Below are 17,719 nucleotides of genomic sequence, written 5' to 3'. Positions count from 1 at the left end.
CTAAATGAGGCGGTGTGAAAGCACCCTAAGTGTATGGTCTAAAGCGAGTAGCGCAAGTGCACTTAGTGTATGTCTGAATCCACTTTAACGGCGAAAAAAACAGATTTAGGTTTTTCGTTTTTTGGTTCACAGGTTAAACAAATTATAAACTACTATATATTTACATAACTAAATTTGTTTTCCACATGTGGGCAGTCATGAGATGGCACTTTCCGCTGATTTGTCTAGCAAATCTGAGCATGTGACATCATCAGTCATTCCCATTGCACATCCCTGTGTGTAATAATTCATTCATTCATTCATTCATTCATTCATTCATTCATTCATTCATTCATTCATTCATTCATTCATTCATTCATTCATTCAGATTTATTTATTTGTAAAGCAAGTTTAAAACATCCAAGGCTGACCAAAGTGCTGTACAAGGCAATAAAATTAAGTCTTTAAAACAAACAGAATACAATCAAATAAAAATAAGATTCAAAACAAAAAATTAAGTATACAGTACTTCATAATTTTATAATTATTATTTTTCATCTTATTTTTATTGGATTGTACTCTGTTTTTTTATTTATTTAATTGTATTGCCTTACAGTAAATAAGTGTTTTTAAGTTTTTATTTGAAAATGGAGAAAGATGACACCGTTCTATCGTTTTGGGCCACCTACTCCAAATGCTCTGTCCCCTTTACTTTACTTTACTTGGTTTATTTTTATAATCAATGCACAATTAATATTAATTGCACCAGAGTTAGCTAACAGCTCATTTAAATCTGCTGTCCCAGGGCAGGTAAACGAATAAAATAACTTACAATACAGCACATACAACATCACAATAAGCTACATATCCATAATGTCATTTGTAAAACAAGGAATTTACAACAGTCATTAATGGTTGCAAATTTGTTCTAATAGTAGCCAGTGCTTGATTTTAAAAACGGTGAAGCTGTCAATGCTTCGGATGTTTGTGGGTAAGGTTTTCCATATCCTCACTACTCTGACTGAAAAAGCTGTTTGACCAAAGGCTGTTTTTCTAAACTGTGGTACCAAATCTCCCCTCACAGAATCTCTAGTCCTTCTGGCACTGCCGTTATGAGCCAGGCTTCTCCTAAGAAGAGGAGGAGGAGCGAGAATATGGATGACTCTATACATCAGGCATGCATCTGTCACGTCACAGACAAAGTGACAGATGCCAGTGCAGCAAAGCTTGCAGCCAGTGTTTACACCAGCACATACTTGAGGAAGATCATTGATATAAATACTAAATAAAATAGGTCCCAAAATAGACCCTTGAGGGACCCCTGTAGTACAGTTAGCAAAAGAAGAGCACTTATCAGCCACTCTAGACCATTGTATCCTAATAATCAAGTATGATTTCATCCAGGTCACGGCAGTAGCAGAGAAATTAAAATTGTGAAGTTTGGAAATTAAACATGATTAACTGTGTCAAATGCCTTTTCAAGATCTAAAAACACAGCTCCAACAACACCACCTTTATCAAGGTGACTTCTAATTTGTTCAACAACAAAAAATCTAAAACAATTAGCCGTTTCAGTAGAATGATTCTTTCAAAAACCAAATTGAATTGGGTGTAAATTCACTTTACTTCTATTTAAATAAGAAACTAATTGGTCACAATCTACCCTTTCTGCAATTTTTAATGCTGTTGGAAGGATACTTATGGGTCTATAATTTGACGGAAGCGTCCTATCACCTGCTTTAAAGATAGGCATCACTACTGCCGCCTTCCAGCAAGATGCAAAATATGAGTTTGTTATTGACAGATTAATCAGGTGTGTTAGAGGTCTGCAAAATGATGATTTATACGTTTTTCATCGACGTTATTTGCACCTAGATCCTTTTAATTGATGAAATATTTGTATTACAGTAGATTCTGAGATGCTTTCAATTGTGAAAACAGGAGTTTTATTATTTATAGGTTCTAGTATTCCTGATCTAGCACCGAATCTTCTGGCCAGACACTGTACAGAATCCAAAAAGAATGATTTAAACATTTTAGTATTATTTTACTATTTGTTCTTTATTTTCTATTAATTTTGATAGGTCCTTTATAACCCAATTTTGAACTGATTTATTCTCTTTCTTTGTAATTTTATCAATATTTTTCCTAATTAATTTACAATGTCCTTTAGAATCATTAATTAATTTAATAAAATACTCAGCTTTGCCCTGCATTAATCCTTTTACTACTTTCGCAAATCCTGGACTTTTCTCTTATCGTGTGATTATAGAGCAGCCTTTAATGCGAAGTCTGCTTCATTAGCTTCCAGAGATGTTCATTCAGCCATGGCAGATGTATTTTACTCAAGTAAGATACATTTGTACAAAATTCATTTTTAGTCTTATTAACTCTATCCATCATAGTATTAAATGCTTTTTCTACATCACCAGACAGCAGAACATCATTCCAGTCCAGGTGCTTTAATTTCTCCTCAAATTGACCAACTAGGGACTTTGGTATAATATTAAAGAAACTCTTGCCCTATTGTTTATAATAAAAAAAATTGGGGTTTTGTCAACTTTCTTACAATTGATGTCAAACTGTGGTCTGACTTACCAGTTATCAAATTAAGACTTTGTAATTCTTATTGGTTTATTACTAAATATGAAATCTATAGAGTTTGTGTTGATTAAATAATCCTAGTTGGCCCAAGGACCATTTGTGTATGATTATAGTGATCTGATATAATTTTTTAGTGGCTGTCTTTTAGCTTTTCCCACCCAATTTATATTAAAATCACCCAAAACAATTAATTCAGTTTTCAGATCAATTTCTTTTAGTACGTTTTTGTTTTGTTTTTGTGGAGTCGGTATAATCCAACCACAGTAAAAGACATTTGAGTGGATAAAACAACAATACTTACGAAGTCTTGCATTGAATTTAGATGAACCTCCTCACATTTGAGATGATTATGAACATACACGAGGACACCGCCTCCTCTCCCTAATTGTATGTCTTTTCTAAAAACATGATAACTCTTGTCTTTGGTGATAACGCCGATAACCATGATTCTGAGAGGAAAAGAAAGTCCAAATTCGAATCCATCAGCAAACCTTCAATTTGTTCAGTCTTTGACACAATGCTTCTTATATTTAAATGCAATCCAAGCAATCTTTTGGGCTTTAGTCGTTTGTCCCACAAGACTTTAGCCTGGTTGAAAGAGTTCGAACTTCCTTTTAGTCGTCATTCTGTTGAAGTGTTCTCTGTGTATGCAATCATTCAGGTTAAGAATAGTATTTTGCAGAGTTGCAATTGGACTGGTTGTCGCTTCCTGATGTAATTCAGCGGCGTTTACAAGCTCAGATGCCTCCAGTAACAATGGCTTTCGTTTTCGTTAACTTTACAGACTGGTCCCGTATTTTAATGAACGTCACCTGCCAGTAGAATCGTCTGCCAGCCTGTATGGTCTTGGAGATCACCTCTTAGGGTGCTTTCACACCTGCCTCATTTAGGGTGCGTTCACACTTGTCATGTTTGGTTCGATTAAAACGAACCCTGGTGCGATTGCTCATTTAGTGCGGTTTATTTGAACATATGTAAACGCTGCCATTCGAACCCTGGTGCGCACCAAACAAGCGGACCGAGAGCGCTAAAAAGATGGGTCTCGGTTCGCTTCCAAACGAACTTTGGTGCGGTTCGATTGAAATATGAACGCAACACGGACCAAACACATGTAAACGAACGAAAAACCGGACGTAATGTCACAAGGTGCGACGCATAGTCAGCTGATTTGACGACGTGGAAAGATTGGTGTATCCAAAATGAGTAACGTTAACGTTAGAGGGCAAACGTGGAGCAACGAGGAAGTGCCTCATCAATATTTGGTCCGACGAGCATGTTTCGAAAATGCTAAAAAAACGCACAAAAAGCAAACCTGGCTCTTCTCATCAGAGGACCTGTGTTGGCCATTTGTCGGTACAGATGACAAGAACTTTGTCTCTTTTGCATAAGAGACGGCCGTCTCTTTTCTGCACAACGGAGGAAATCCTGCTGCTGTTTTGAATGTTTTGAACATTTTATGAGCTCTTCATGAGTTCTCAACGGGTAAAAATAATGCCACACGCATAAAATGATGGCGTTTAATCCGGCACACAGCATTGTTTTGAATGTTCGGTAAGCAGCTCCTCCGTCATATAAGCCGACCAATCAGGTTGTGAGCGTCTCCCTAAGCCTTTGGTTCGGTAACTTTAGGTTCGCTGTTATAAATGCCAGTGTGAACGCTAAGCAGACCAGGACTATATGTTTTGTTTTTGTTTTTTGGTCCTGTCCAAACGAACCTAACTAACCGAACTACAAGTGTGAACACACCCTTAGTTTGGTTGAATCGTAGTAGAGTGTGTTTCCCTCTTTGGTTAAGAGCTATGCCCTGTTTTAAATTAAACTGCCAGTGTAAAAGCACCCCTGATCTCATGGTCGAATCTTCGCGGGTGTTATGAAACGAGGATCATACCATTTTGGCAATATGGGGGTGCTCAATATTAGTGTTATAAAGTCGTGTCGCGGCGCTGACCGATCTCCCCTTTAAGGGCACTGAGCTTCACACCGGACGCGAATTCGAACACATATACACCGACGGCGGCTTTTGACGCCTGTCCGCGGCGTTTAAATGTATATTTCCCTCAAACCGTGAATGTACTGATTTCACCCTGTGCTACAAGATACACTCATCGTGCAGTGATTCAAAATGGAGCTCGCACGTATATAATGTTCTCGTCTGCCTGGTGTGAGATCCTGAGACACGGCGCTGAGCTTCAGTCCGGTGTGAGATCCTGAGACACGGCGCTGAGCTTCAGTCCGGTGTGAGATCCTGAGACACGGCGCTGAGCTTCAGTCCGGTGTGAGATCCTGAGACACGGCGCTGAGCTTCAGTCCGGTGTGAGATCCTGAGACACGGCGCTGAGCTTCAGTCCGGTGTGAGATCCTGAGACACGGCGCTGAGCTTCAGTCCGGTGTGAGATCCTGAGACACGGCGCTGAGCTTCAGTCCGGTGTGAGATCCTGAGACACGGCGCTGAGCTTCAGTCCGGTGTGAGATCCTGAGACACGGCGCTGAGCTTCAGTCCGGTGTGAGATCCCTGAGACACGGCGCTGAGCTTCAGTCCGGTGTGAGATCCCTGAGACACGGCGCTGAGCTTCAGTCCGGTGTGAGATCCCTGAGACACGGCGCTGAGCTTCAGTCCGGTGTGAGATCCCTGAGACACGGCGCTGAGCTTCAGTCCGGTGTGAGATCCTGAGACACGGCGCTGAGCTTCAGTCCGGTGTGAGATCCTGAGACACGGCGCTGAGCTTCAGTCCGGTGTGAGATCCTGAGACACGGCGCTGAGCTTCAGTCCGGTGTGAGATCCTGAGACACGGCGCTGAGCTTCAGTCCGGTGTGAGATCCCTGAGACACGGCGCTGAGCTTCAGTCCGGTGTGAGATCCTGAGACACGGCGCTGAGCTTCAGTCCGGTGTGAGATCCCTGAGACACGGCGCTGAGCTTCAGTCCGGTGTGAGATCCTGAGACACGGCGCTGAGCTTCAGTCCGGTGTGAGATCCTGAGACACGGCGCTGAGCTTCAGTCCGGTGTGAGATCCTGAGACACGGCGCTGAGCTTCAGTCCGGTGTGAGATCCTGAGACACGGCGCTGAGCTTCAGTCCGGTGTGAGATCCTGAGACACGGCGCTGAGCTTCAGTCCGGTGTGAGATCCTGAGACACGGCGCTGAGCTTCAGTCCGGTGTGAGATCCTGAGACACGGCGCTGAGCTTCAGTCCGGTGTGAGATCCTGAGACACGGCGCTGAGCTTCAGTCCGGTGTGAGATCCCTGAGACACGGCGCTGAGCTTCAGTCCGGTGTGAGATCCTGAGACACGGCGCTGAGCTTCAGTCCGGTGTGAGATCCTGAGACACGGCGCTGAGCTTCAGTCCGGTGTGAGATCCTGAGACACGGCGCTGAGCTTCAGTCCGGTGTGAGATCCTGAGACACGGCGCTGAGCTTCAGTCCGGTGTGAGACCCCCCTTTAGGCACAATCGGCTTAAGGACGTGCTTATAAACGCACTCAAAGTGTTCTTTTCCTCTCTAGGCAGGTATTTTTTTAGGTTTATTTATCAAAATGTTCTTTTATATATTTGTGTGATGTTCTGTGTTTCGATTGCGGTTTTAAATGTTATGAGAGAACGGTTAATTTACGAATGTGTAGTGTATAGTTTTGATCACTTTATTAAAAGTGGTGGCTGTGTGTCGTGTGTAAAGTAAAATAAAAATAGTCTTAGCCTCCTGCTGACTAGTGTCCTGCCCTTCCCAACCCGTTTATACCGTTTATTTTTTTCCGGTCTATGGTTTACACACACACAGAGGATTCGACTATCGGTCGACCATAGAGAGATTTGAAAATTCTGATTTGAATGTGTAAATCCTTAGTCGAGGACACCCCTAGTCCATACCCATGTTGATTAGAGTATTAAAAACTTAAACATATTAATTTAAGGTACATTTAGAACTGATAAAAATGTGATTAAATTGCGATTAATCACGAGTTAACTCATGACAATCTGCGATTAATCACAATTAAATATTTTAATCGATTTAATTTTATAAAATAATAAAAAATCCATGCCATGGGACCTTTTAAAACGTTTAAGACAACACCGCCAGTGTGGCCGGACCAGCAGCCACAGAGCGAAACCAGCAGGAGAGCAAAGATATTAATAGCCATGCTGCCTCTGTATGCCGTATTTCCAATAAATTCCCTTAATCCAGTTCCAGTTCTTGGTTTGAAGTTTGATTTGTAACAAAAACGTTTCTTATTGAGATAAATCTTATGCTTATATTCCCGCAGCAGCTGCCGCACTCGTGGAAGTCGTACGCGTTTGGTTTTCAGTGATGGAGTGAGTCCCCTCTATGTTTTAACTTAGACCTGCGAACCGAGAGAAGTCAAAGTGACCTTAATGGACTGTGAGTTTAACATTTCAGAAAGATAACCCGGTGCTAGGCCATTTAAAGATTTAATAACAAAAACTAAAGAGTCACCAAGGTCCAAGTTCCCATGGTCATAAAAATCACTTCAGTTTTACTGTCGGCACTTTTGCACTTAATGTACTTTAGTTATCCAGAAATAGTGCTGAGGTTCAGCTAAAGATATACGTAAGTATATTTGATTGTGCAACTATACTTCAGGTACACTTTAAATATCTTGCTTTAAAGACTGATATTATACAGAGATCTTACTATCCTTATTAATAGTGATATTAAAACATGTTTTAGGTGTAATATTAAGAAATGTGTATTGTGCAATAAATTAAATGAAATGCTCAATGATGTTAATGGGTTTATAGAATATTAAGTATGAAATAAATGTACTTTAAATAGATACTTGAAAAGCAGGATACTAAGCCTCCATTTAGTCTTATTGCTGTCTAATTGAGAGATTTAATGTCTGATTTCTCATCAATGCTGAAGTAAGAATTATCCTGATCTATGATAAACGTCTTTCTCTTTTCATTATTCATGACTGTGAAGTGATCATATCTTAACATCTTATTATCTCAGAAAATATGAAACGTTGGCTCCATCATCGTTAATCATATGAATCATCTTTTATTGAAAAAAAAAAAAATCAAGTTATGCCTTTGAGTTCTTCTCTATGGTTAGTCCAGTTTATGGTGTGTGTATATATAGACCACAGCAAAATGAGCAGTTTCTCTGGATCTATTATTTATAGGTATGTGTCAAATGAACATTTTGTTAAGACATTATTTTACAGTGTCCTTATGACATATGTTACATGTGCTTACCATTGTAATAAGAGTAAATTATGGATAATTACATGCAACTAACCCTCATCAAAACCCTAATCATACCCTAACCCTCTAATCTAGTAAGTACATGTAGTTAATTTTTACTTAGTATTAAATATATAATTACACTGTAACAATGGCATTTTAAGATAATGTAACCAACATTTTTTATTTGTTCTACAAACTACTGACAACATTTCTTCCAAACTTCAAATAAAAATATAGTCATTTAGAGCATTTGTATGCAGAACTGTTCAAAATAATGAAAAAATACACCTGCGTTTTTCGCGCAAGTTGAATATGGAAGGTGGTCCGCTGGAAGCTAGATACTTACTTTATAACATGTCAAATATGGATATTTTTGTTACACAAATGTATGGCTTCACTTCAGAAGGCCTTTATTAACCCCCGGTGCCGTGTGGATTACTTTTATAATGGATAGATACACTTTTTTTGGGCTTCAAATGTTGGGCTCCTATTCACTGCCATTATAAAGTTTGGAAGAGCCATGACTTTTGTTGTTGTTGATATAACTCTGAATTAGAGGTCGACCGATAGTGGATTTTACCGATAGCTAGGTTGGACCTCGCTTGCCGATAACCGATTAATCGACCGATAGTTTTTAAAAAGATACTAGATTAAAATATAATAATAATATATAAAATAACAGGTAAAAAAGCAGTGCTGAACTTTATTACAAGACATTTAAAAAAGTACTGAACCATGAAAATGTGTTAAATTTCATATGTAAATATGAAAATATTAAAATGAGTTCTGACAGAAAAAAAATTCTATAGAAAATAACTAAAATATTAAAATATTACACATAAATGTTTCTTTAGCTATAACCTAGCAACGTGTGTAAATGTCAGGTAACAGACTGAAAGTCCTATTTGTTAACAATGATGTATTTATCTAGCTTACATGAACTAAATGCATTATGTAATGCACATTTTACAGCATGTATTAATATTCAAGCAATACAATTCTACCTTAATCATTCATATTAGTTCATAGTGCATAAACAGGTTAACAGATAAAACTAACAATGAATAATACTTCTACAGCATTTATTAACCTCACTTAATGTTACAAACTGAATATTATTGTATTATATTAAGTGTTATAATTTCATATAAATCCAAACAGTTCGCTTTTTTAGAACACAACGGTTTTCTTATCAAAATAACAACACATGTATTGACGTCTAATGCGTTTATATTTCTGTCGGATGCATGATACAGTTTCTCACATCAAAAAAAGTTTCTCAGTTACATAGTTTTAAATGCTTGAGGTAACCGCTGCTGCTAATATTAGCGTCCTGTCAGCCTCGACGACAAAGTACATATACTGCTGTTCTTCCCCTGCTAAAGCATCTAGTCAACAAATCAATGACTTTATAATGATTCGGCAACATGTACTGAAGTGTTCTGTATTCACACCGTTTGTCTGTTGGTGTTTTAAACGCGCATCAGATGTGTCAGTGCTGTGAAGCACAGCCTCGCGTGTCCTCATGTGTTAATGTAAACAGTGATAGTTTTATATTTGGCCTCTAGAGGCCGCTCTCGCGCTTTATAATGCCAGCAGACCCTTCTCAGAGCTCTCGTAGGCTACTGTGTAATGACAGCAGCCTTCTCAGCCGCTCCCGCAACGGACGCAAACCGGAAAAACTATCGGTATTGATTTTTGACGATAACCGATTCTTCCACCAACCAGCTATCGGTGCCGATTAATCGGCAAATCCGATGAATCGGTCGACCTCTACTCTGAATGTATTTGTCTGAAAGAAGAAAGTCATATACACCTAAGATGGCTTGATGGGGAGTAAATCATGGTCTAATTTTAATTTTGGGTGAACTAACCCTTTAAGTGAACATAAGCAGTTGAGAAATAAAGCGCTTGTGTAACTGCATTGGATATGTAAGTTTGCTCTTAAAGTGACAGCAGCCTAATAAAACTTCTACTGTGTTTTTAATGTTAATCAAACCTTCAGTTCAGATGCTCACATGCCCACTGTTGGTGCTTTCGGCGATGGACACAGGTCAGCGCAACAAACTGAGCTGCTCTGTGTATTCTGACAGCTTTCTACCAGAACCAGCATTAACTTCTGGAGCAGTTTGAGCTCCAGTAGCTCGTCTGTTTGATCGGACCACACGGGCCAGCCTTCGCTCCTCACGTGCATCAATGAGCCTTGGCCGCCCATGACCCTGTGGCCGGTTCTCCACTCGTCCTTCCTTGAAGCACTTTTGATAGATACTGACCACTGCAGACCGGGAACAGCCCACAAGAGCTGCAGTTTCATCTAGCCATCACAATCTGGCCCTTGTCAAACTCGCTCAAATCCTTACGCTTGCCCATTTTTCCTGCTTCTAACACATCAACTCTGAGGACAAAATGTTCACTTGCTGCCTAATATATCCCACCCACTAACAGGAGCCGTGATGAAGAGATCATCAGTGTTACTCATCTGTCATAATGTTCTGCCTGATTGGTGTACACTGTGACGCTCTGTAGCTCTTGACATTGAGCAGGTTGTGGTAAATGTGTTCTGGGATCTGTGGGATGCGCTCAGATCTGCGTCTCCTGTGGGATTGTAGATTTGTGCCACAGATAGAGCCAATCTGATCCGATCTGCAGTGCCAGAACCCGAGCGAACACACACACACACACACACACACACACACACACACACACACACACACACACACACACACACACACACACACACACACTTCCGTCAAAAAAGGCACAAAAAAACCGTCCCGGCCACAAACACCTGCGTGCCAATTTGCAGATTGTTTGGGCTAAATGTGCTCTTGTGAGATTTCTAATGAATTGTGCTGATGAAACGAACGCGCTGGCAGCGATCCGGCCCTTCGTTGCGCTCGCGTCCCAGAGGTCTTAAGTGAAAACAGGATGTTCTTACTGTTCTCTTAACATTTCTCTCTCTTTGTCAGGTGTGTAAATCAATGCCTCTTCTTTCTCCGTCCTCCTCCCGTCAATCGCTTTATTCATCAGACACAAAACGCTCAGGGTTTTTGGACGGAGGTTTTGGCGCGGCTGCATGAATCTGCTGAGAATGACAGGTAGAACTGGGTGAAAGTTTGAGTAAAACCTGTTTGTTTCTCTCTCTTTCTCTTTCTCTGGCAGGAGCTTACGGCGTCGTCCTGAAGTGCAGACACAAGGTACAGTGTTGTTCTCTGGAGAGAGAGACGTATTATTTCAGCTCATCTGCAGCCTTAGACGTGTGCTCAGAAGGCCATAGTTCTACATTTTTGAAAGAAAAGTAGTATGAAGTAATAATGGAATAATTAACATTTTCAAATGTGTTTAAAAGAGTCTCTTCTGCTCACCAAGGCTGCTTTTATTAGGTCAAAAATACAGAAAAATAATGAAATATTATTATCTTTTAAAATAACTAATAATTATGTGAATATATAGTAAAGTTTAATTTATTCCTGTGATCAAAGCTGAATTTATCATCATTACTCCAGTCTTCAGAGTCACATGATCCTTCACTAATCACTCTCAGATGAGGATATGAAGACATATTTGGGATTTATAATCAGTGTTGAAAACATTGTTCTGATCCGATTTCATATTCATATTCATTCCTTTTACCAACTGGTAGTGTTGAATGCACTGTATGCAAATTATATACACATAATATACAACCAAAGCTCACTGTGCAAAACTAGCGGTTTATAATAATGTACTACCATCACTGTAAAAAAATATTTAGGAAAAAAGTTAACTGGTTGCCTTAAAAATTTGAGGTAATTGAAATGAAAATTTAAGTTAATACAATGAACATTTTTTGAGATTCAACAACCTTTATTAAAATATTATTAAAAGATTTTGTAAGCATATTGGGTAATTGTGTGTGTGTTATTTCTGATGACTCTGTGAAACATGCCAAATAGTGCTATTTTCATGATTTATCAGATACAATAATATTTTGAGTTTCTATTTATTAAACAAATTTCCTTAATTTTATCAACTCATATTTTTAATTTCAATAAACTCAACATTTTAAGGCAACCAGGTTACTTACTTTTTTAAGTTAAACCAACAAAAACCAAATTTTTTTTTTACAGTGTACCATTTTTGCTGTACACATGAAAAACATGTACATTATACTTATATATACATTTATATGATTTTCTGCCAAAATGTGCCGTGCACAACCATAACGCCCTTCAGTCAATAGTGTGTCCCATAATGCAATGCACTCGACTCATTCTCGACGCATGTTTGAATAAGTCATTAAACCTAAAGCCAAGCTAACTGAGCAAACACTGAACTACTAATGTGTCATTATATCCATATGATTTCTATATCGTATATTAGGGATGTCACAATACTCGATAAAATGTTGAACCGTTCGGTACGGCATTCACGGTTCAATACGTGCTGGTTCAAAATCAATTCGGTTTTGCAATTAATTAATTATTTCCATTTCCCTCCGTTTAAAATATTCCTTTCAGTTTATTTCGGGTCTGTCTAAGTGTGCCTGTGTGTCTGCGCGCTGATATGAGCAAATATCCAATCATATGCACTAAATTTAGGGGGTGTTTAGCTGCGTTTTATTACACGGCTCTGTGAAATACTTGATTCTGATTGGTCAATCGCGCATTCCAGCGGTATGTTAAGTAAGGGATAATGTCCACCCAGCCGGTTGTTATCGCAGAATAAACCCTGAGAGAGTGATCAGGACCCCGACGCGAAGCGGAGCGTCAATCTGAAGGGGTTTATTCTGCGATAACAACCGGCTGGGTGGACATGATCCCGCTTATTACACGGCTACTAGTCTCAAATAAATTAGACACAAAATATTGTCTTGAGATTAAACATTTGATTAGCTCTTACGCAAAGCTTCCGCGAAGAAAAACAGTTCCAACTGCTTTAAGCCTTTATCTATTGCTGCTAAATGTTGAAAATGAATCGGTCAAGATAACTCGTAGTACCCGGATGAGCGGTTGTTATCTGAGTTTATTACACGGCTCTGTGAAATACTTATTTCCAGATAACACCCGCTCATCCGGGTACTACGAGTTATCTTGACCGGTACTACTTCTGTGCTTAACGCTGGCGCCATCTTGTGGCTTAAACAGCCGTGGGTTACAATGGAAGACTTCAAGGCAGGTTTCCTTTATAACGTTTTTAATATAGATATTTTTCTTACACAAACGCATCGATTCGAATCAGAAGCTCTATTAACCCATCGGAGTCGTGTGGAGCACGTTATTTGACGGACAGCTGCATTTTTTATGGACTTCAAACACAACTCCAACTACTGCTGGGATTAACGTTAGCCTGGACTTTTTAAATATAACTCTGATTGTATTTGTCTGAAAGAAGAATGTCATAAACACCTATAATGACCTGAGGGTGAGTAAATCATAGGCTTGGTTTCATGTTTGGGTGAACTAACCCTTTCAGCATTCATTTTCAACATTTAGCAGCAATAGATAACGGCTTAAAGCAGGTTGGAACTGTTTTTCTTCGTGGAAGCTTTGCGTAAGAGCTAATCAAATATTTAATCTCAAGACAATATTTTGTGTCTAATTTATTTGAGACTAGTAGCCGTGTAATAAGCGGGATAATGTCCACCTAGCTTTGATGAGCAGAAAAGACATACCGGTATATAAAAACAGATTTATCTTGTAATATTTTGTCATATTTTTCTGTTGGGTATGCCACATTACTAGTTTGATAGCGTGTGCTGTAGTGTTAAGACGGTCCCAGTAGTAACAGGTCTGTGATCAGCGCTGACAGAGTGTGTCCATGACGTGACATATGTGAGTTTATCTATTAATATCTCCTCCGGTCATGAGACAGATGGAGCGCAGCCTCGATCTGTTAACACGACACACACACTCTCTCTCTGACCCAAACACACTCGGTTCACTCCATCTGCTGCTCTCACCTGCCGATGTTCACTTCATCTCATGCTACACACACACACACACACACACACACACACACACACACACACACACACACACACACACACACACACACACACACACACACACATGTTGGTCTATGTGGTTTACAGGGACTCTCCATAGGCGTAATGGTTTTTATACTGTACAAACCGTATTTTCCTACCGGTTTTTTCCAAACCTACCCATCACAGGAAACATTCTGCATTTTTACTTTCTCAAAAAAACATCATTTAGTATGTTTTTAAGGCCATTTGAATTATGAGGACATTTGATATGTCCTCATAAACCACATTTATATACCACACATAATACCAGTGTAATACCCATGTAGTTATACAAATTTGTGTCCTCATAAACCAAATAAACAGGCACACACACACACACACACACACACACACACACACACACACACACACACACACACACACACACACACACACACACACACTTCAGTTGAGATTCTGTCAGTGCTGTTGAAGCGAGTCACATGATCCTCTACAGTCCAAGCTGTTCTTCAGTGCAGGAGCAGTTTGAATTTGATTTATTTCATTTATTCAAATAAAATATTTTATTATAATCAAATTCATTATTTATTTATGCATCTTTTTCAGTCAAGTTGGACTTATTTTTAATTTAAAAAAAATTTTTTTATTAATTTTTTTTTTTTTAAACTAATTAATTAATTTATTTCAATCAAATTGGACTTATTTAAAAAAATCATCAAATACTGTATTATGACTTAGTTTGATAATTTTCTTTAATTTAATCAAATTTATCATTTATTTATTTAAATAAAATTTTACTTATTTAATATTTTTTAACTAATTTATTTATTTATTTATTTATTTATTTCAATCCAATTCAACTTATTTTAATAATTTTCATTTTTTTTTAAATCAAATGTATTATGTATTCATATTTATTTCAATCAAATTTGACTTAATACATTTTATTTAAAACAACTGATCATGTATATATTAATTTCAATAATTTTTGACTGATTTAATCAATTTATTTTATTTGTAGTACATTTATTTATTTATTTATTTATTTATTGTATACAATTTTCTTTATTTGAATGATTTATTTATTTTGATCAAGTTTGACAAATTTAATATTTTTTGTATTTTTAATCAAATTATTTATTTAAATAAAATTTGACTTATTTAAAAAAATATTTTAATCACACTTAGTTATTAAATCAAATCAAATTGGACTTGGTTTAATCATGCATTTCTTTCAATCTTTGAAATAAAAAAAATCAAATGTATTATTTTTATATTTATTTAAATCTAATTTCACTTCTTTAAATCTTTTTTATTTTACTCTAATTTATTAAGGGTTATGAATTATGTGTATTATAATAATTATAATTATTATCCTATCATAATATGAAAATAATATATATAATATATGATGATATGATAAAATATGATAATATGATAATGAATTGTTTAATAAATGTGTTTATTTGTTTTACATTATTTCAGAGTTTTTCTCTGAGCTTTTCCTCGTACTCCAGTTTGGAAACCCCTGTTTATTGAGAATGCACGTTTTGCATTATATTACATTATTTATTGTATTATTATTAAGATTTCTTTATCTATTTATTAAGATCTGGTAATTTCTGAACACTACCCCTCTGAATTTGGATCGATCTCATCATTCAGATGGACTGAAGTCTCTTCATCAATTCGCTAGACCTGAATCTGATCCCCCAGATCTTGATCGTCTGCTCACGTGCTTCAGGATTGATGTAGTTTGAGCCCCTGAAACAACTTCGATAATATAATAAAATGTCTGCAGTTTGTAAAACATTAAATCAGATCTGCAAATGGCCCTTACAGCCCAAACACACACGTTATTATTTTTAATCATACGTTTATTTTTGTATATTGTATTTATTTATTCAAATCAGTTTATTTATTAAATGTTTTATTATTTTTTTGTTTTAAATAAATAGATTAATATTGTATATTAATATATTTAATTCATTAATCATTAATAAATTAATTATTAATCTATAATGTATTTAGTACATTTAATTATTAATTTATTTAAATTAATGTTGATTTAATTTAATATTTTAGTCAACAATTATTTTAGTTTAGTCTTTATATTAAGCGAGCGAGCGTGCGAGCGTGAGAGCGTGAGTGAGCGTGAGTGAGCGTGAGCGTGAGCGTGTACGTGAGCGAACGGGCGTGTGGGCGTGTGAGAGTGTGTGAGAGTGTGTGAGAGTGTGTGTGAGTGTGAGTGAGTGAGTGTGTGTGAGTGTAAATGTGAGTGTGTGTGAGTGTGTGTGTGAGCGTGTGTGAGTCAGCGTGCGTGTGTGTGTGTGACTGTGAGTGTGTGTGAGTGTGTGTGAGTGTGTGTGAGTGTGTGTGTGTGTGTGTGTGTGTGTGTGTGTGTGTATTTATTTACATTTAGATTATTTTTCTAAAGTTTCATAACTTTTTAGCAGATCCCTTAGCATATTTTAATTGCATTTTTATATTGATATATATTTATTTTGAATCTATTTATTTATATTTTACATATTTTTTTCCTCAATTTTCTACTTAAATGTATTTATGTTAATTAATATTTATTTGTAACTTTTCAGCAGAGCTCCTCTTGCAGTTCTCTGGTCCTCAGGAAATGTATTTTGAACGATATTCACCAGAAAATATTCTCTAAATATATCCGCGTGCTGGTGGATTTGGGATGTTTTTGATAATCTGCCAGGTTGGCTCGGTTGACGCTCCATTGGTGCTTGATATATATCGTAAGTTCAGCCTTTGCTTCCTTAAAGCAGTTTCTCTTTTCCCACAATGCACCTGTGCTCTCCTCTTAGAGAAGTCTCAGAGCGGCGCGGTGAGAAAAGAGGTCAGTGTGTATTCTTAGTTATACACACACAGGTTTCACTGAAGGCTGGTCACCATCATCATTATCAGTTTCTTTGCAGTTTCAGGTGACTGCTTCATTTCAGCTGATATATTCTGAGCTTGTATAAAGATAATATAAAAGCATTCACATCAAACACTTATAATATGGACCCTATCACACATGTTAGTCTATGTGGTTTACAGGGACTCTCCAGAGGCGTAATGGTTTTTATACTGTACAAACCTTATTTTCTATCCCCTTACACTGCCCCTGCCCCTAAACCTACCCATCACACACACACACACACACACACACACACACACACACACACACACACACACACACACACACACACACACACACACACACACACAGACATCACCCCTAAACCTACCCATCACACACACACACACACCGCCCCTAAACCTATCCATCACACACACACACACACACACACACACACCGCCCCTAAACCTACCCATCACACACACACACACCGCCCCTAAACCTACCCATAACACACACACACACACCGCCCCTAAACCTACCCATCACACACACACACACCGCCCCTAAACCTACCCATCACACACACACACACCGCCCCTAAACCTACCCATCACACACACACACACACCGCCCCTAAACCTACCCATCAGACACACACACACCGCCCCTAAACCTACCCATCACAGGAAACACTGCATTTTTACTTTCTCAAAAAAAAATGATTTAGTATGTTTTAAAGCTATTTGAAATCCACATTTATAGTGTAATAAAAGTGTAATACCCATGTAGTTATACACATTTGTGTCCTCATAAACCACATAAACAGGCTGTCTCACACACACACACACACACACACACACACGCACACACACGCTGATGGCACGGATGCGCCATCAGTGATATTTGATATTTAGACACAAACAGATTTGATATTTAGACACTTGTGTTGTGTGCGTAGCATTGTGTGTGTGTGTGTGTGTGTGTGTGTGTGTGTGTGTGTGTGTGTGTGTGTGTGTGTGTGTGTGTGTGTGTGTGTATGTGTGTGTGGCTAAGATTGGATGAGATTTGCATATTTAATGTCAGTTCAGTTCACATGAGG

At 38.0% G+C, this 17,719-nt stretch overlaps 1 protein-coding gene across 3 annotated transcripts in view; it reads left to right on the top strand.

Moving 5' to 3' along the window:
- The window catches only part of LOC137078303 (cyclin-dependent kinase-like 5), a 121,654-nt gene that overhangs the window by 46,392 nt on the left and 57,543 nt on the right, over nucleotides 1-17,719 (top strand). For all 3 annotated transcript variants that reach the window (XM_067445481.1, XM_067445482.1, XM_067445480.1), the window contains exon 3: nucleotides 10,946-10,980. In XM_067445481.1, coding sequence (XP_067301582.1) covers nucleotides 10,946-10,980 — 35 coding nt within the window. The remainder of the gene's footprint in view (nucleotides 1-10,945; nucleotides 10,981-17,719) is intronic.

Source organism: Pseudorasbora parva, chromosome 6, assembly GCF_024679245.1.
Source record: "Pseudorasbora parva isolate DD20220531a chromosome 6, ASM2467924v1, whole genome shotgun sequence".
NCBI lineage: Eukaryota > Metazoa > Chordata > Actinopteri > Cypriniformes > Gobionidae > Pseudorasbora > Pseudorasbora parva.
This window is presented reverse-complemented; position numbering and strand designations above follow the sequence as displayed.